The 19,937-nt window shown below is 44.5% G+C and overlaps 1 protein-coding gene across 2 annotated transcripts in view; it reads right to left on the bottom strand.

Annotated features, from left to right (window-relative positions):
* The window catches only part of ITGB5 (integrin subunit beta 5), an 80,594-nt gene that overhangs the window by 33,157 nt on the left and 27,500 nt on the right, over positions 1 to 19,937 (bottom strand). Inside the window, exons 5-9 of one of the 2 annotated variants that reach the window (XM_026082220.1) lie at positions 19,479 to 19,647; positions 11,357 to 11,518; positions 9,757 to 9,852; positions 8,457 to 8,546; positions 2,885 to 3,019 (exon numbers count right to left, since the gene is read on the bottom strand). In XM_026082220.1, the coding sequence (XP_025938005.1) occupies positions 2,885 to 3,019; positions 8,457 to 8,546; positions 9,757 to 9,852; positions 11,357 to 11,518; positions 19,479 to 19,647 (652 nt within the window). The remainder of the gene's footprint in view (positions 1 to 2,884; positions 3,020 to 8,456; positions 8,547 to 9,756; positions 9,853 to 11,356; positions 11,519 to 19,478; positions 19,648 to 19,937) is intronic. The other variant, XM_026082221.1, reaches the window with a different exon arrangement.

Below are 19,937 nucleotides of genomic sequence, written 5' to 3'. Positions count from 1 at the left end.
GCATCAAGATGAAGCGATTTTTAATTTGAAGACACTTTTGGGTCACCCCAAGCAATCTCGCAGCCTGCTTCGCTTCTGCATGCCAAATGGCAACGTGCAGATGGCAGCTCAGCAGCCACCTCCACCCAGCAGAAGCTGCACTGACATTGCGGCTCCCTTGGTTCCCCCCGATTTCTGAGACCTGAACCAATTAGACAAAATGCTCAAATTACAGAGGATAATGAGATCAGAAAGCAAGCCAAGGGGATCAGTGTAATCCCGCTCCTTTTCTTGGATTGCCACCCAGACCTATAGGGCTAAACCATGGCAGATTAGGATCCAGTGCCAGCATTATCCTCTTTGGAGACATTTTCTTAACAGTTCTCAGGAGTCAAATCTTGATCCTTGTGGAACTGGTGAGCCATAAGCAGCTGACTGGAGCAGGAGGCCTCCTGCTTCTGCTCCAGAGGACCAGGAGGCCCATGATCCTGGGTCACATCTGCCAGTCCTTTGCAGGGACCTAAACCATGATAGGTACCTAGTTTGGGCCCACTGTCTGCATCCCAAAGCATGCAGCAGCATCAACCATCTGTCCAGAAAATACCCCCATTCATCTAGAAAGCAGGTGCCACTACCTCTCTATAGAATTAATGACAAGATTACTTACCAAAGCCCCTCTATTAGTCAGCACCTTGCAGGAGGGCTGTCTACACTTAACCCTGAAGAAACTACAGCATATAACCCCTCTCCCAGTATATGGGACAAAGGATTTCTTTGATATACAGAGTTTCCATAGTAGTAACACGTAACAGAACTGATGCGTGATGCAGGGTGGCTGCTGGGAGTGTGGGAGTGATCCTGCAGGAAGCAGAGTGCTTCAAGGACTGGGCTGTATAGAAGCAGTGGTGGTGAGGCCAAGAGAGAAATGGAGACGGGAAGAAGTCTGCAGGACAGAGGCAGCAGGAGAGAAAGCACAGCCAGGAAAGCCAGGAATGAATGCAGGAGGTGGCAGAAGCAGTGATGCAAGAGCACAGGGGAAAAAAGGCCAAATGTGGTGCTTGGAGGGCATCAGGATGAGAAGTGTAGACCTTTCCAGCTCTCCCTGATGAGTGTGGACTGCTCTCCATCCTACTTTGCCACCCCACAAAGACAACCAAGCTTCTGAAACTCTGACAACGTGCAGGATCCTCCTACACAGCCAAGAAGTCAAGCCCACCCTGCGGGACTCTGCTTCTGTCCTCCATCGCTGGGACCTGTGTCGCTCACCCAGCGGGCCTCCAAGCAGAGCACTGTTACAGGCACATGCATAGCCAGTGCCAAACCCCTTTTACGGCATGAGCTAAAGCAGCCAGAGTGATCTTTGCGCTTATGCCAAACCTGAGAGGCCAAGATCAACGAACAGGTTAATTCTGATACCCTGGGGGCTCTGGCTTTGCTGTGGAAGCAAGGAGGGCACATGACTACCGTGGCAAAGCTCCAGGAATCGATTTTACCAACCAATCCAATAAAGTCAGCTAAAAATGCCACCTCCCTTTTTAACACTTCATATTGTGAGAGTCCTTATGCGGAGAGGTAAAAATTCAGCTCCTGCTTGTTTCCTCTTTCAAACTATTTTTATATGCTTAAGTGCTTAGAGAATAGAGTATGTTTTTAAACCCAGGAAGAATCCAGTCTTCTAAAATAAGGAAATCACTCTGCTAATGAACTCACGCGCACGTTTTTGCAAATAGCAAGAGATGGGGGCTGGGACTCTCAGCTAGCCTCAAGTGACCTGGCTCCGCTGACCTCAGCGGGTCGGTGCCGATCTACACAGGATGGCAACCTGGCCATCTCAAACGCGTCCTCCTGTTCTGCAGGCAAGACAGRCTCACACCCAGTACAGAGCAGTGAAATCATGAGAACTTATCTGCGAGAGGCTGCTTTTCTCTTTAGATTAAGGCAAGACTAGACAGGAACCAAGATGGGTCCTTCCTAGTGGGAAAGGGCAGTCCTCTCCCCACGGGATGCTGAGCTGCAGAACCCACTGTCGCCTGGGGATGTACCTGCTAACAAACCCCCCTGTGCCAGTCATCATTTTGACCCAGAATTTCCATTCTTTGTACTCTTTCCCATAATAGATCATATTGCAACATCTCCCTAAACGACCTGAAAAAAAAAAAGAAATGCTGGAGGGGGATCCAACTCGTTTATCTCTATCAATATGCCATTTGAATAAGCAAAGCTTAACTTCCCTGTTTTTGTTTGTTTTTTTTTTTGTTTTGTTTTGTTTTTTACAAAAAACACAGGACAGATTGTCATGTATACTGTTAACATTAAGGAGCAAACTATGTTTGTGCTCTGTGTTGCCATCTAATAACTCTAAGAATTAAATGAATGAGTGAACAGTAGCTAGATTTGAATGCCCTTCTTTTTTTTTTTTTTTTTTTTTGCAATGCCTCAGAAGTTAACCATAAACTGTTCACTGAGATTCTCGAACAATAATAAGAAAATCTGGAAAATGTAGTGGACCAGGAAAAGACCAGGAGACCACGGCAATAAAATTTCACAGGTGAGAGCATGACATGAATTACTGAGATTACAGAAAAACCCATTCTTTATTATTACATTCTACTAAGCGCTCAAGACCATTTCATTCATGGTGCTCTAAACAAGCCATTTGTATTCCCTCTTTCCGGACTAACAACTGACCTTGGATTGATTCATTTCATGCAGAGTCATTTTTAGCAGAGCTGTTTTCAGTGGGTTTCTATATTAGTGCGGCACGATTTTGAGGCTAGTAAAGGAAGATGAACATTGCTCCATTTTATCGCCAGGGAACATCCATTGAGAGGGGAAGTCCCTCCTCCAAGGTCACACAAAGTGTTACAACAGCCTCTCTGAGGGACATACAGAAACCCAGACTCACCGTATCTCCTATTTTGAGATCCCCACACTTCCTGAGCCCAGGATAGGACAAACCATCTTGACACGTGGCAGTGAAGCTCAAGCCAACATCCTCAGGACTGTCCCAAACAGTAAGTTCTACTTTAGACCGAATACTCTAGAAACAGAATGGAGAAGAAACCCATTAGATTACTAAGGGCAGGCAGATTTCTTTTGCACGTCATTCGGTTTCAAGTCTCTTCTCTGATGTCTTCAGGTGGTTAGGACATCTTTGCATCTATAGGAAAAAAAAATTACCTGTGCACACAAACTGACATTTGTTTTTGATTATAGCAGCTCAGGATGCTTTTGATCAACATAACTAGAATTATGGGCAGCCGCCTATTCAAACACCTGTACCCACACGTTCATCTCAGAAAAACAATCAATCACCCTCACATAGTTCTCCCTTTTGTGAAAGCTTTTGAGTAACAAGGACTGTGGTAGAGAAAGGGTTATGACAGATCAAGAGTAATACCATGCCCATACTGTTGCACAAYACATCACAGAATTGGACTGAAATACCCATGGACAGTTTATGCACTCTGTGACAGTCATGGTGACCAGTACAGCCAGATCTGAAAAGATACGCACGCGCAAGGAAGAAAAAACATTCTCRACTGCAAATGGAGCATTTGCTTTATCTCTGAACTGAGGATCAGAACCTCGTGTGAACACCCGCACCTCTTCCATGTAAAACTGCCTGTTAGAGAAATGCAAAGCCTGATTCTCTGCTGGTGTCCAGCCTGTGATGTCTTTCATACTGCATAAAGAAGGTGTAAAACTTCACTAAGGCTGAATGACTGGATCAGCAATTCTATTCCATCTTCTTCTTGACATGACAGAACTACTCAGAAAAACATTCTCCGTCTTAACAGAAAATGCCAGACAGAAAGTACCCCTTTTCAGATGTCTCAGTTGAAAACATCAGGTTTTCCATGGGAATTTTTCCAGTGGGGGGTGGGGGGGATCTCTATTTATGAAACAGTTATAGGTGAAAAACAGCTTTCTCCAACCTTTTCATTTTCATCAGTAAGGTTTTTGGGAGTCTCTGCCCCCTTTCTTCTGCTTCTCATCTCTCCATCCTACTGCAAAACCCAGACTTTAAGTTAAAACAAAACAAAAGGAAAACTTTGTTTATAAACATTAATTTAGAATGAAGTTTTGCTTAATTCTTCAAATGGCTGGAATTGATATTTTGGGAGCTGTGTCCAAAAAAAGACAAAAGTTTCCAAAAGGGAGGTTTTTTTGCATAAACACATTTTTTTTTTCAGCCTAGCTTGCTGCTCCATCCCTTTCTCGCTTGTCTCTCCGCTCACTGAAGTGGCCRGAGTGAGGAAAAGTGCTAATTCAGACCTCTTGTTAGTCAGTGTGTTGACAAAGCCAGCGTTCACAATGAGAAATGATGCTAGCAAAGAGCTAATGCTTTTGGAAACAAGCAGGGAATAAATGGGTTTTGACTAGGCAAATCTACACAACCCTTGAGGAAAAGAAATAATTTCCCATATTTATGCTGTAATTCAGGAAACCATTTCCTGCCTGGGGCCTGGACTGCAGGTTCATGGGTTCACATTTTAGACTATATATATGGAGTGTCTACTGCTTGCAGGCTGAACGCAGCACATGCCAGTAAGGCTGAACACACAGCACTGCTCTGCCTCGTATTTATCACACAGAAATTAGCATAGAGCTGTCACACTGATACACTATCTCTTCCTCCTGATCTGGACAAACTTCATCAGACATCTGTAATGGAAATCACTGGCTTATCGCTTTATCAAGCCTGAGTCTATTAAACAGACTGGAGAAGCGTTCTTGCAATATTTATCTATCAGTCAGCATTATAAGCAGTCACTTGAAGCTGCAGAGGCATAATAGGAAAGGAACACTTTTTGCTGGCCACGTTTCTTATATTGTTCTCCAGAACATCTGATTTGGGGCACTATTGAAGACAATATACTAGGCTAGCTCGACTTCAGTATGACCTTGCATGGGTCATTCTTATGTTCTTATATGGATGCCAGGATTCCTTATTAGCCTTAGTAATGCTATTATTATTAGCCACTTGGCAGCATTACACAGCAATATCTTCTCACGGTACCCAGCCACTACTACAGGGTAAAAAAATTTCTACTGCTGTGTTGTTTAAAGCCAGGTTCAACCAAGCACCAAATATGCAATTGCGGAGAAAAATTCTGCACTGTTTTCCAAATACAGAAAACCATTTGGTCTGTCCAGTGCACAAACGTCTCTGGTAAGCTGAAGCATGTCCCGCATCTGTCTTCCTGCACGTATGGATCAGCAAAACCCATTGGGTACAGCTTTGGGAACCTCCTCATCTGGCAGGAGTATAAAAGACATAACCAGGCTGACGCTAGGCTGAGGCTGTGCATTAGAACCTGGTTTCGTTGTCAGCTCTGATATCAAATGTCACTTTGAGTACATCACTACAACTACTCTATGCCTCAGTTTCACCAGATATCTACCAATAAGCATTTCTGAAAATGTTTATCTACCTGTAACCTACAGAGACTAAGTAACTCCCAAAATTGCTTAGGACAAGCTCTCATGTGGTTTCTGGAACCAGGGAAGAGCCATGGGCAAGACCTAGTCCCTTTAATTTTACAGTACTTCACTCAAGACTGGTTTTCATAGGCTCAGTTGAAAGCTTTAAATACAATCAAGTCTCTAATTAGGGCAGACTTCTGCAATCAAAATGGGGAAAAACTCCTTTCTCTAGGCCACCTTCAACCATAACTGCCCCTTTCTGCCCATCCTGCCAGCTCCCAGGCCTGCTGGTTACTAGAAGACAAAATCCTGGTGTCTCTGACAGGGCTGACCCCGGACATCTGCTGCACGCAGGCTTTGGAGCCTGACGGCAGCAGTGGTTTTCACTCTCTCGGGAATACCAAAGACAAAGGAGAAGAGCTGTGTTTACRCTTGGGATGAGCGAAGGACACTGGAGTTACCAAGAGGAAGCAGCCGGCCCTCAGATGGAGCAACTGGTCTCACTGAAATAAATTTGTCCATTATTGCACATGAGAAATCAAAGAATGGAACATTTCGGTGTAAAAACAAGGAAATCCTCAACCAACAGTGGCTCCAGGGACACCTGATGGTGAAGGTCACCAGCCGCCCGCCAAGTGAAACTCATTGGTGTTATAACAGAAGAAACATATTTAAGACCCTTCTGGATTAGGTTTAGGAAAACGATTTTATAAACAGCATTCTGTTTGCTCCCTTCAGTCCAAATCCACCCTGCCTGTTTGTGCAGAAATCCTGCTGGAGCCTGTGCCAGCCTGGGGAGGTGGACAGAGCAGAATTAGCCCTGCAGATCTGTCCAGGAGGGTGTCCATTTTACAGATACGTCAAGACTGAGGAAGGCAGAAGGGTTTTATCGTAGTCAGGACAGAGCTGCTACAGCAGCTAGGGTTTTGTTGTTGTTGTTTTGGGGTTTTTTGCTTCATGTCCCTCATGATAGGAGACAGAGGTGACAATATACTAGGCAGGTGAGATGCAGCTGGATAAGGAGGAGAAAGTGAGATGAAAGGTAGAGATGGGGGAAAGGGATACTGAAACTCATATATGCCCTGAGCAAATCTGATTTACACGTCAGTATAAATCCATGATTTCTAGTAAATTCATCAGTGGAGGAAAGTAGACAAGAGAGGATCAGAGAGATGGCTAAAGCACTGAAGGAGAGAGAGGCAGAGCCTGGGCCACACAGCATGAGTAGCCCCACAGTAGAAGATGGTCCCTGTCACAGAAGAACAGAGTTATTCCAAGCTCAGATTTTCCACTGTGTGAGAAAGAAGAAAGGTTTCCTTCCAATCTGGGAAATTAAAATTTCAGCCTTCTCCCTCAGAAAGAATTTCCCCAATTTCAGGAAAAAACAAAGTTAGCAAAAGGAAATGAACTGGCACGTGTCAGGTTTCCAGGATTCCTGCTGCAGAGCCCAGGGCTGCCAGTCTCCAGCAGGAGGCCTTGGGGTCCCAGCCCTGGCAGGCTGTCCCTGGGCCCCGCTTGCCCAGTGGCTGAACAGACAGAAAACCAACCCCAGTTTCAGCAGAAGTTCATCTAGCATAACTCCTGCAATTGAGCATCTTGGTCTCAGCATGCTGGTGGCTTCCAACTAGATGTACTGCAAAAATCAATRTGTAGTGAACATTCATTTCTTTCTCCTCAGTCAAGTATTTTAGCTACAAGACCATCCTTGCTCAAGGGGACAAGCTTGGACAACAGGGCTTTTGTTTTATGGCATCCTCAGCACCTCATTAGCAGCATTAGTTGGTCATTGCCTCTCCTCAGAGGGGAGGTTTTGGAAGTGGTCTTCTCAAGGGCATAATCAAATGCTGGGTTAAATGTGGGGAACTGCGGGTAAAGGAAAGACGAACGTTACATGTCATGTAAAGCACAGCACAATCCTAGATGTTTTTTGGACTTATAAACTCTTCCAGTGAAGTCCTTCCTTACTCCCTTGCACTAATCATCACACTACCAAGAAGGAGGGCTTGCAGCCACTAAAAGTGTGGCCACAAAGCTGTGCTTAAAAGTTGCATGTTTGAAGAACGCTACTTGATGACTGATTCATTAAAGTGCAGCATTTCAATTTAGCCACAAAGAACAAGTAGAACAAAGTATTTCCAAGATAAATTTCCATGCATGCTCATTGGAAGCCACAGATCTCGCATACCAACAATCAAACACCAATAACCTTTCAGGGGCATGAAGAGTTGAGCCAAAAGAATTCAGTGAAAAGACAACAGAAGTGTTGGTAACTAGCCAATTAATATTCTGTTTAGCTGCTTTTAATTGATCTGCTTCCTTGGTCTTCACAGAGAGGGAGAGGTGATAATATCAGGTGAGCGGTACAATTGCAGATCCTTTTGCTTTCTGCCATACACCTCAGAGTCCCAACAACCAGCACAGATCACACTGACAGCTCTGTGTAGTCAGTGACCTTTTGGGATGCCAAGACACATGCTAATATCAACTGTCAGAGTGCTATGAATTGAATCATGTTGCACTGAGACCAACGCAAGGAAGCTACCTTAGCTGGAGCCGAGTCAGGTCCTTGGGAGGCCTTTGAACTTTGAAGAGCAAAGAAGACATTAGCACACTCTGTGGGAGATGTTTTACATCAGGATTGTATTTAGAGGGCAATCCTGCATATGAGAGATGTGTGGTCAAATCCCTGCTTTGCTGTAGAGCTCCTTGGGCATCTCTGTTCTCCTTTTCCACCTCACATAGCTACTGAAGTGGTTAATGCAGGAAGGACCTGTGAAGCACTGAACTTCCGCACCAGCAAGGGCCCAAGTGAGCACTTGAGGCAGACAGAGTACAAAATCAGCCCAAACACCAGCGTCATCCTAAATACGACAAGCAACTCCTTTCCCTCCCCAGGGTGGATGCAACAACTCTGACAGTGACCCGCAATACAGAGGACCAGAAGAAAGAGGCAGCCAAATCTGGGTGGAGCACACAAGGGAGAGCTGAGCTAGCTAAGCTCTTGGCGTCTTATAACACAGCAGCTGTAATATTAAAGTGCAACTTACATTGTAGGCCTTGACTATCAGTTCGATGATATTCTTGGAGTCTTTATGTAAAATCTCTACTGTCGTTCCAGGAATTAATGCTGTAAAATTCTTAAAAAGAAAACAAACAGAAAAAAAMCACTGAGATTCACATAGGAGAACAGAGAGTATAAGGATGAAGTGTGTTCTCAGATCCACCCTTGCAGCACTGACTCACTGCCTGCCTGCCAGGGACACAAGACACAAATTGTGCCTYGTTATCTGTCTATCAATGTACATGATACAACTTTGTTCATTTTAATGTGGAGCTTTTGAAAGCAAAGCATTTCTAATGCTAAACAATGTCTAATGCTAAACAAAACTCATGGCCAAGGGAATTGGACTAATGATGACCGGTGTGGTTACCATCAACCTGGTTCCTCTGCCAGATGGGGCAAGATCTAGTAAATTTGCACTGGTGTAATCTGCACGCATTCAGGGCAGCTGGCAACCTGGGAAGCACGGATGGGCTTTCATCAGTCTCGCTCTCATTGACGTATTAGCTTCCACGGAAGAGGGTGTGGAGAATGAGCTAAACTTTTCAGCTCTCTATGGGTTAGCATTAGGATTTTGACCTTAGCAACGTTTTTGCTTGTTTTGCTCAAGTTCTGCGGTATAGAGTTTTGAAAGCTGGAAGCAGACATTTCTGAAAGCTCTCTCGTTTGAAACATCTCCCCTCTCCATTTTGTTTTCACAAAATCCACTTCTGCAGAAGTAACACAGGCAGAGAAGTGAACCCCATTAGTGCAGTTCCAGAAATAGTTCAACTGCTTGTAGCTCAGGTAATCTTTTCCTTTTGGAGAGGAGAAGGAGGATGGCAAGGGAGTTCGAACTGTATTTGGCGCGTTCGGGCTCTGGATTCAATGATGGAAAAAYACAGCTGGGCAGAAACACTGCACACACTTAGGTAATGGGATTAAGTCACAGCAGAATGGGTTGAACAGGTTTCTGCTCTCTCATATGCTGCACGGCTGACAGCTCTCCTAAAATCAAGATTAAACTAGAGTCTATTTTAGGTATTCACGTGCTCACTAACATGTATCTATTTACTTTAAGAAGCTTTAGTACTTTTCACTGAAATAACAACACTCCACAAGTTAGTAGGGAGAGACAACTGGTGAGTTTAGCCTGGGAAAACTTCTTTCTTTGACAGGCCTTACTGCAGTGTGTGGCCTTGCTCATGTACACTTAAGACTGTTTCCATTCTGCCAGAGCTGGAAGGAAGATGCTTTCAAGAAGCATTTAAATCTCTTTCCAGCCTGGGTGGCTCAGCAGCACTTACCTTGTACAGGACATAATGACTTTTTGTAACAGCAAAAATAAGGTGGATGTTGTTTTCAGCTAGTTTCTCCCCAAGAAGAGCCAGGGAAGGATAATCCTAGAGGCAAAAACAGGCCAGAAGACTGATGGGTAACACAAACAAAGACTAATTTAATCACTCTTCTACTCCCAACAGCAAAATTCATTCTAGAAACATGTCATGTTTCACTGCAATACAAAGTCCCTAATGTACCAGTACAATCAGAACTGAAATGGTAGAAACATTTCTGTACATCTGTCATCCTTTAAACACCTCTGCTGCACCTATCACCAGAATATATGAGTGACACCACAGTTAGCTACAGCAACACCTGAAACTGAATTTCTTTCTCTTTGCTTTCTACTTTGCCATCAGCAAGTGCATGTGTAATATACTAGCTGCTATCTTCAGGCATGCAAGATAAGACCATTAGCTAAAACTACAGTAAGTAGAAATATACTGTTTTTCTCCAGAAGTGGAAAGAGCCATTGTGTGCTCTTTCTGTACACTAGAGCCATAAGGAGATTATAATAAGCTCTTTAATTTTGCAGAATTCATAGAGAGAGAGGATGGTGGGAATATGTTGTTCTAGCTACCCACAAGCAACAAAATGAGCCAGGGCTCACTTTCAAGAGACCAGCTTGAGGTTTTAAACTCCAGGCTGGTTTTGAAATGCTGTCCTCAGGAAAAAGTGCTTAGTTTACTTGCAGACTGAAAGGCTGATTTAGAGCCTCCAAGAAGCAAATATGGAAATGCCAAGGCAGTATCCCCATAACCAGTTCCACAGCATAACACCAAGTTAGTACATGGGCTGTGAATAGGTTTGTTACAATTCAACAGCCCTGTAGGAAAGGGGTTTCTCCAAGGAGTCCAGCCTACTGCCATAAGGCAGCCATCCAGGAACACCTCCCATTATGGGGTGATGTACATTCAGGAACAAAAAAACATAATTAGTTCTTGTGATCTGCTGAATAAAGCACCATTCTGCAGAATTATTTGATAATTAAGCGGCAGACAAGTGCTCATTCACCCCAGAAGTTTCCTTCACTGAGTTTAAATAAAAAAGGGCTAGTTTGTCCATTTGTTACTAAGATCTATGTTAGTGTTGTGCTCAAAGGCTGTGAATAAGATCAGCATCCTATTGTGCTTGTTACTGTAGCCACATCAAGGGAGACTCAGCCTCCCCACTGAGAAGCTGATAATCTATTGGACATATTAAAAAAGGGTGACATATTTTATGTTTTCTCTATACTTTGCATGCAAATCTGATGCACTGCAGGATGCTAAGTTATTTTTCTGTCACTTGCAATGAATCCTGAAGAAACTTGCTAGGCTCTGAACTCATTTTTGAGTATCACAAGAACATTCACTGAAGGTGAGATGGCCAAAGGAATCGGCAAGTTTTATCTCCAAACTGATGGACCAGGCAAAATCACACTCATAAGGGAGTGCGTTTGTCAAAAGCTGCTGAAGTCTGGTATTGGTGGTCTCCAGAGAGGCAAGGGGATCAATCTTTTGACACCTGGAGGTCTCCGAGCACCCAGCCCACGCGTCACCCAGCAAACACTGGGGCTGTCCTCACCAGCTGGCTGGATGCGCTGTACTCATTTGCTTCATTCAAGTGGCACTGGCCGTCATGTGGCTGGACCAGCCCACCCAGCTTCCCATCCAGGGCTATGTGGGGCACATCATCTGTCGTGAAGACCAGCAAGTGAGATGCCTCCTTACGCCAGCCGATCTTTTCCTGGGTGAAAACAAAACCCAYGAGATGGTCAGTCTCCTCCTCTCATCATCCTGTGCATGGTCTCAGCCACACATCCTTCTAGCAGGAGGGTCTCTGTTATCATTAATTAGAAGAATACCATGCGCATGTCCACCCATCCCTGGCAAAAAAAAAAAAAAAAATGTCAAGGGCCCATCTGGTACTTCCCAGCATTTCTCTCCAGTGCAGTTATTTAAAAAGGCATGAGGAGGTATGTGGACTGTCCACCAGACCTTCTCTACTCTGATCCAAGAATAAGAATTTCAACTGCTTTTATAGCCAAAGGAGACCTGCCAAATTCCTCCACACAGATTTAATCTGACCTTGTTTCCTCAGCTCCATGGAATTGCCGTGCTGCTGCACGCAGCACAAAGCAACAGCAAGAGCTGCAATATCCCCGGTCAGCATTTTTCATTATAGCCCAGTCATAAAAACTGTTTCTGAGCTGTAACACATGAATTGAGCTCTCTGCCCAAGAGGGCTGGGTTTGGTGCAGGCCGTATGTATGCACAAGGTACCCTACTCTGCTCTCTATCGATTTTATCTAGCAACTGCCTTGGTTCTCCCTTCTCCACAGATAAACCCCTCTTGTCTGGAAGTGATGGCACTTCCAAACTAGGCTAGCTGCCGTTTCTGTGTGTACAACTACAAATGCCCAGGRCAGCTCTTTTTTCCCACATCTCATACAGATGCTCAGACCACTTCTGCACAAGCCCCCGAGAATATCAGGGACAAACACAGCAGGCACAGAGTAGGACAGGTGGAGTTTTCACAGTGGTCGCTTGCACTAATCCATGCACAACTGCCCAGCACAGCTCTGAAGTGAGAAATATCTGCATATTTGGGAAAAAAAATAATATGCTAATTCCAAGCCTTACTCTGCTGGTCCCTGTGAAAGCAATAGGATGTCAGGAACAGTACAAGAAGTATCCCCTGAACCCTTCTTGGTCTGTCTGAGCAAGGAACAGACATTATGACCATCTTTGCAAGGACACACGTACAGGGATGAATTTTTTTTCCTTCAAAGAAAGGGATAAGATTTATACAATAAATGTTTCCCTCCCATGGAGCTTCCCTAGGTTTCCAGCTTTGCATCAGCCCTAAAAGCAGATCTGTGCCTGAGAAAGCACATTCAAGCTGTTCACTGCAATGGAGGTGGATGGAACACATAGAAGCCAAAAGGAAATGTTTTGAAACCATAACGCTACAATACATTCCTCCTACATTAGCTGACTGCTCTGATCGCCAGCTTATGCCAAGCTGGGCTGGCTGAGGTCCTGTCTGTCAAGCACGATAGAGAGATCCTGCCACAGCAGAGACTGGAGCGCGCACACACAGCGAGGAACGAAGCAGTTTGCCTCAACAAGAGGACAACACAGTTAGGTTTCAGAAGCGAGCCAGACAGCCCCATCTCACAAAGCCTTCCCTTGGGCACCCTGCCCCCCCGGCAGCAAGGACACAGCCTAACTCCTTCCATCCCCACATGCACCCAGTGTCTCCCCCACCAGCCACGTGCCCAGAGCAATACAGCACAGATTCCTTGGGAAGGTCTCACAGAAGAGCTCATAAAAGCTTATTGTGAATGCAGTAAAGATTAATACACCGAACTCCTCCATATGTTACTGCTCAGCAATCTGAAATCTACCTTGGTTTATGTTAATATGCTAGCCTACCAACTACTGCAGCTTGGCTGCAAACGCACTTCCTATTGAAATCCCTGTTGTGCTCATGGTAAGAASGCAGAGCAGGCAGAGGGATGTGTAATCACGACTGCCACTGCACTGTTTGCCTGCAAACGTGAGTCACAGCCCAAAGCCTGATCTTTCCAATAAATCTRACTCTTACTCCAGCTTAATAAGGACAACTATTCCAGTTTACATTTCTTTCCCCTCCCCTAATGCAGAAGAAATTTTTATTTAATGATCCATCCAATGCAAGTAAGTCTATTGGAATAAACCTTTGGCTACACATATCCTCTGTCATGTACCAGCACAGTACATTCCTGCTCATTTTGCAAAGTGGACTTCTTTTGGTYGGGGAAGCAGGAGTCATTCAGCTGAAGTGATCCCACCGGAAGAAAGGCAAAAATCTTCATGCTAAAATGGAACTTCTTACACATTGGACCCAAAAGTGATAATGGCTTTAATAATGCAAGAAGCGGTTCTTGATCTCCTTATCCATCACACAGGAGCCCATACAGCTGCGACCCAGGTCACTTTTCTTTGGGTATCCAAAACTGTTTCTTTTTTTTTAATTAAAAAAAAAATTAATAATAATAAATAAAAGAATTGAAGCCAAGAAACTYCTAAATAGATTAGAAGTATTAATCTGAGTTTCACTTGCTGAGAAATGTGCTGCTGCACAAAGAAAACAAGCTGCATTCAAACAAGAGTTATGAAGGCACTTAAAAGATGATGCTTCTGTCTGCCTGCCTGCTAACACCACCTTTAAATCAAGGGCTAACCATCCCTTTACAGACAAATTCTCCCCTATTCTTGCACGTAAGCGAAGCACTGGCACTGAACCACTTGCCTACCTCCTCTGTGCTTCTGCCTTCACTTCTGACTCACGCATTCCCATTGCTTCAATAAACAAGATCAAAAATGCTTTGGTTGCCCAGTTCAGGTGCTCAACTCCCCAGTGCAATGAGGACACACAGTTTTGGTGCAGATAATTATACTCAAAGCATTTAACACCTGACTGTCTCAGAAGGGGCACCCGATCCCTTCCCAAGACCTGGCAGGCTGGGGAAGGCTGTTCGAGCTAACACAGGGGCTGCAAAACCTGCCTGGGTTCTGGAGACCTATGGAAAAAGCAGTCCAGAAAGGCCAAAAATTATCATGGGACTGATGAAGCTCYGTGGTTTAGAGAAACCTAGAAGAAATGTGGGTATCTGAAGCCCTGGAACAAGAGTGAAGTTGGAAACCCCACAAGAACGGTGCATACACACTACCCATACATAAGAACTGTTTTTTGACACCACTCTCTGACTAAGATCAGAGGCACACACGGAGAGGGAAGAAGCCTTCTTCAGGGAGAGGAAGACACCTGGGGAGGCCGGTGCCACAAACCGGAGTCGTGGCAGCTCCTGGGGTGTGCTCGGCAGGAGCAAACACCACCACTACCCCGTGGGCCAGCACCCCAAGTGCAGCCACCACCAACGAGCCGCTGCATCTCACACCTCCACCAACAGCGGCACCAGACCACTAGGAAACACAGTCAGCAGCTCTGCAGCACTCACTTTCCACCGTGAAACACAGAGCACTCTGCCCCATTTAAAACAAATAACCACAGAGGCTTTAACGCATTTTTACTGGACTGAGATTTCTGAGCAACAAACTGCACCTACATCCACTCCTTCATCTGTTTKTTTTTTTTTTTTTTAAATACACATGGGTTATAAAGGATCTTTAAGAGCTGGGGTGGGCCCTGATCCAAAACAGAGTGAAGTCAAAAGATGTGTTTCCACAGGACTCATCATGCCATGGATCCTGCCCCTATTCCTGCCACCAGCTACAGTGGCCTTCTTTACCCTGAAAGATCACCTTTTCCTTCCTTATAGCCAACAGTGAATGCCAAAAGAGCAACAACTGTCTCAGCAAATCCCAGATCTCCCAATCCTATTGAAATGCCTGCAAACCACTGTATCAGTATTTCCAAGGCTGAAAAATAATTTCTAAATTTATACTTTGGCCTCCAAAATAAGAGTACAATATCCAAGGGCATCAACTGCTAGGAGACCCCATTGGACTCATCAATACACATAAAATACCACTAGTTTCTCAGATGCCGACCTTTTCAGAAGAAACAGATATATGTACAAGAGAACTAAGCCTTAGACATTGAAAGACATTTAAAACACCCATTCTCTAAAACCTCCATAGTCTTGCACTGCTCTGAAAGGCACCTAAGTGTCTCCCAGATGCCTTGGTCATGTCCGTGTACCAATGTTTTGCAGGCACTGTTCAAATCCACTTCAAAAGACACTTTATTTTATAATCAATCATCATTATCTCCTTGTTGCAGCTTAGTATATAAACTTATACATACACTACCAACCCATATGAAGCTTGCACTTAAAGAATGGCAGAAAACCAAAATATTGCAAATGGAAAATGTAATTACAGAAGGTTGGTTAATATTCCTGGCTAACCATTTTAGCATCAGTACAAAGGCTTACTGTCTCTGGCTCTTTCATTGCCTACAGAAAACATTTACCATATCCTCATCTTTCAAAAAGGAGCCAAACATGGGCCTGATTATTGGTCTTTATTAGCTGTACAAACTTTTCCCACTCCTGGATTTAAAGTCAGGACAAAAAATGACTTGAGCATTACACAGCTCCTAGACAGCTCATGCACGAGAAATGCCTGATATGAAATACAGCATAAAAATACCTAGTCAACAGATAGACACAGACATTCCACATGGCCAGCACAGGACACCTCAGAAATAGGTTCTGATTTTCAAATATGCCATAGGAAAAGTTACAGCTCTGAAAAATGCCTTAATTTGAATACCTAAAAGGGGGAGCATTCTGTCTTCATACACTGAGTACCCAGTCCTATTAAAGTTTTTGGAGATTTCAGGCAAACGTGTGAGCTTGATTACAGCCCCATAGCTTTGAGGCCAAAGCTTGTGACATTCTCACTCCTCACCATGCGTACCAAAGTCACAATCTTCACGTCTAATCTGCTAGCAGGACCAGGAAGGGTTATCAAAGTAGTAGACCCCATGTCTCCTGCAGAAGACAACATTGGTTTTATTCCTCTAATTTCAGAAGATCTACAGGAGATAAACTATAAGTCTTTCCATCCTGGAGAGACACTCATGTATCAGTTTCTTGATCAGAAAAAATACAGGGCTTTTTTGTGCTAARAGAGAAATTCCTCCTTTTGTGACTAGCTAGAAGCAGCATATTTCTTTCACCTTGTCTCACCAAGATGAGACCACAGACCTGACTCAAATTTGAGCGTGGGGCGTTATGTGACACTGAGGAAAGGGGGATTACAACTGAAGAAGTGTTAAGGAACTAGTCTCAGGGTCACTTCAAGTYTTACTTCTCCTGCCTCCCTGCTCAAAGAGGAGGAAAATACCACACACACATGTTGTGGTTTGGAAACACTGATGTTTTCATGTGGCTGTTCCCCTCTATGCCTCAAACTCTGTTGCTGTGCACAAAACATTCATGATCAACATGATGCATCGTCACAAAGATGGGGGATTTTCTCATGCTTGTAACTGCCCTAAGTCTTAGGTTTCAAATATAGTAGAGGACAGAAACTGGAAAAAAAAATACAGTATGCCAGAGATGCAACAGGATACAACAGTGACACAGTAATGAGGAAATCACCATAGAATTCACCAAAGTATTTGCAGACTGCTCTCGTTGCATTGTGGAAAACCAGCTCCCAAATTACAAAAGCTACTGTCTGTGCAGGGTTTAGTCCCACTGATGCTTCATYATTGTCACTGCTAGATGCAAAGCATCATTTACTGCAGATAAAATCACATTCTAGCAAACTCATAAGGAAGCAGTATTTCACTGTCACCCCAGATGTCCTTTAGCTTCCACCTGCCTTGACTGAGGTGTGTGCAGCTACAACACAAGGCCATTAGTGGACGTGGACCAGCATTCTGCTGCTGCAAGGAAAATTAAACACTAAGCTCCTGTTTTGGCTACAAGGCTTAGGAGGTCAACCAGCTGGCCTGAGATTTTGGGACTTCTAAGTCTGCACACACAGAGACTTTGCTGCCCATGACTGTAATCAACAGGCAGCTACTCCACCCACAGCAAATACGCTGCCAAGGTAGCATGAGTTATCACGCAGTCAGTACTTCCTCCTCACAGATCAATTCTTTAACTTTCCTGCCTTCTGAGCTCCAGTAATTAATTCATCATCACGGCTGCAGAAATTCTTCAGTTATGACCTTCACATCATGCCAAGAGTCATATAAGTGCACACACTCTTTTCCTCACTACTGCTGACCATTTATGCCCAGTCCTGATTTTAGACATCATCTACGAAGGAATCAAAAGCCACCTGTGCACTAAAGAGCTATGCTCAAAGATTTTGTTCCTTACGAACAATTTGAGACTGGCACAAATGTCCAGGTGCCTGGAAGCATCTTGAAGGCTGCCTGACTTCAAGAACAGCCTTCATGAGCCTTCATGATACAAACTGCAGTATGTCTGTACAATAAGGAAGTACTGTCCCATTTTTTGCAAAAATGAGGTGGGGAAGTCAAAGGAACAGCAAAAAAACCCAAATGATGGGTGGCATAACTGAGTCACTGTCCTGAGATTGCTCTGCTCTAACCATTAATGTCAACTCTCAAGATGTGAAGCAGTTTAGGCCTAGATTAACAGTGAGAGCAGCACTGTARTTGTGCCAATAACAATATTTGTGCCAGGCTGAGAGAGGAAAGATGACTGTTCRCAGGCATCAGATCCAACAGGGCAGGTTTAGTCCTGTCGAGAGTATGAAGTGTAAAATGAAACCAACCAAGGCAAGGAAASATCCGTTTTCCCATTCACAGATGGGGCACAACAGAGTTGCACAAGCCAGCGTGAAACCACTTCTGCAGATGAGGCCCACCTCCCAGCTCCTAAAATACAGGCCCAGAAGAAAACATGCTCTATCAAGAGGGCCACACAAAGGCTGGAGAAAACAAGAGCCAAACTGTATGTCAGACAGGAAAAAACAACCACAGCCRTCACTGGAAAGCAGGGGCAGTTGGCCAAACTGGAGGAGAAGAGCAGATAGTTGAGAGRAGCATTAATTTTCTCTAACTCAAAGGGATACAGAGCAACCCACCTACTTGTTTCAGAAAGGTCTTCGAGCAAATGCCTCCCAAACTTCACRTGGACCAGAAGAACGGCACAGCAAACCCAGTCATTCACTGCGGAGAAAAGGCTTGTCCAGCCTCGGTAGCAGGAAGGTCACGTCGGAGGAGACATGTTCCCCCTTGCTGAGGCCAGCACAATAGTGAGCAGAGCTCTGTGCATCCTCGAGGCATCTCCTGGCCAGACCATGGGCTGGACCACAACATATTTTCACAGCAAATGGCAAACAGGCCACACTAGGCACCCTGGGAGAGGGCAGCGTCCCGGGCTGAAGAGCAATTCCTGATGCATGCAACGCAGGCTGCTTCATTTAGGATGTGCCTGTGCAATCTCGCTCTGGTGTGCAATACACTGGAAAACCCCAGGGACACGGCTAACACAGCAGCAAAGCCAAGCTAACATGCTCTAGCTACCAACTGTTGCTCATGCTGCCATAAAGACACGCAGCATGCTATTCTAACATGAAATACAACAGTGATTCTCACAAAGGACACGCCACACAGCAGAGGTTTCACACCTAATGCCATGTTCCTAATGAAGGACAGCAGGCTRTTTTACACAAGAAGGTGGAATAATCCAGCTCCACAGGCCAAACAGGAGCAGATCTTGCCACTGTGAGCACCAGCACCTCAGGGCTATACTACYGGTGCTGGAGCAGTAGCACCCGAGCAGTACAAACCTGCTCTTACCCTCAGCACGGGCCAACCACTTGAAGAACACATTTGACACATGCTTAACAAATGCGTTAAGCCACCAGATGGCTGGCAGTGTGCTGCTGGTCTCAAATGTACAAGAATCTTAGCAGATTTCTTCCYGGAGAGTCAGTAATCAGCATCTACAGATCTAATAACACAATCAAATCTCACAGTCCTAAATTCACATTTGCAAGAGTTCAGTGTTACCCCTTTAAACTAGAAAAGATATTAGACAACAGCCTTTATTGTTCAGTGCATTTTGTCATGTTTCCTGCAAAAAAATTTAGTAGTTAGTTCCAAGAATTGACATAGCAAAGCCTTATCCTAGTCCAAAAATACAGCTGAAGAAACCTCCTCCTTTTTCGCTTTGCTTTAAAACCCAGAAATCAGAGTGACTCACCTTACACACAGCAGCCTGCAAAATTGCATCAAAACCACCTTCTGGAGCATCTCTGTTTCGGGAAACCTTCTGTTTCTGAACTTCTTCATTGAAACGGTCAACTTTATCCGTTAAGGACAAGAGATGGCGGAAGCCAAAGGATGGGACGCAGTTTGGGAACAGCTTGTAACTGAAAGAGGAACACAGGAAAAGTGGTWAACTGAAGAGAAACACATCAGGAGCCAAAAGTTGCTGAAGTCCCCAGCTCTAACAGGTTGGCTTTTGTTCAGAGGGATGAAAAATTTCCACACAGATTTGTGTTTTGGGTGCTTTGACTTCTGGCTATTCATGTGCAAAAATCTGCAGTAAAACTTATCTTTCCTTCCCTCCCCACCAGGGGCTTTGACGAACTGAAGGCATCAGAAATCCCACCAGGACTGAATGTTTCTCTCCGCATAAAGTCAAGAGGGGAGACACCAA

This window comes from Apteryx rowi, unplaced genomic scaffold (genome assembly GCF_003343035.1).
Source record: "Apteryx rowi isolate R43461 unplaced genomic scaffold, aptRow1 scaffold_57, whole genome shotgun sequence".
In the NCBI taxonomy this organism is placed as follows: domain Eukaryota; kingdom Metazoa; phylum Chordata; class Aves; order Apterygiformes; family Apterygidae; genus Apteryx; species Apteryx rowi.
Note: the sequence above shows the minus strand (reverse complement) of the source record. Positions and strands in the feature narration are given on the sequence as shown.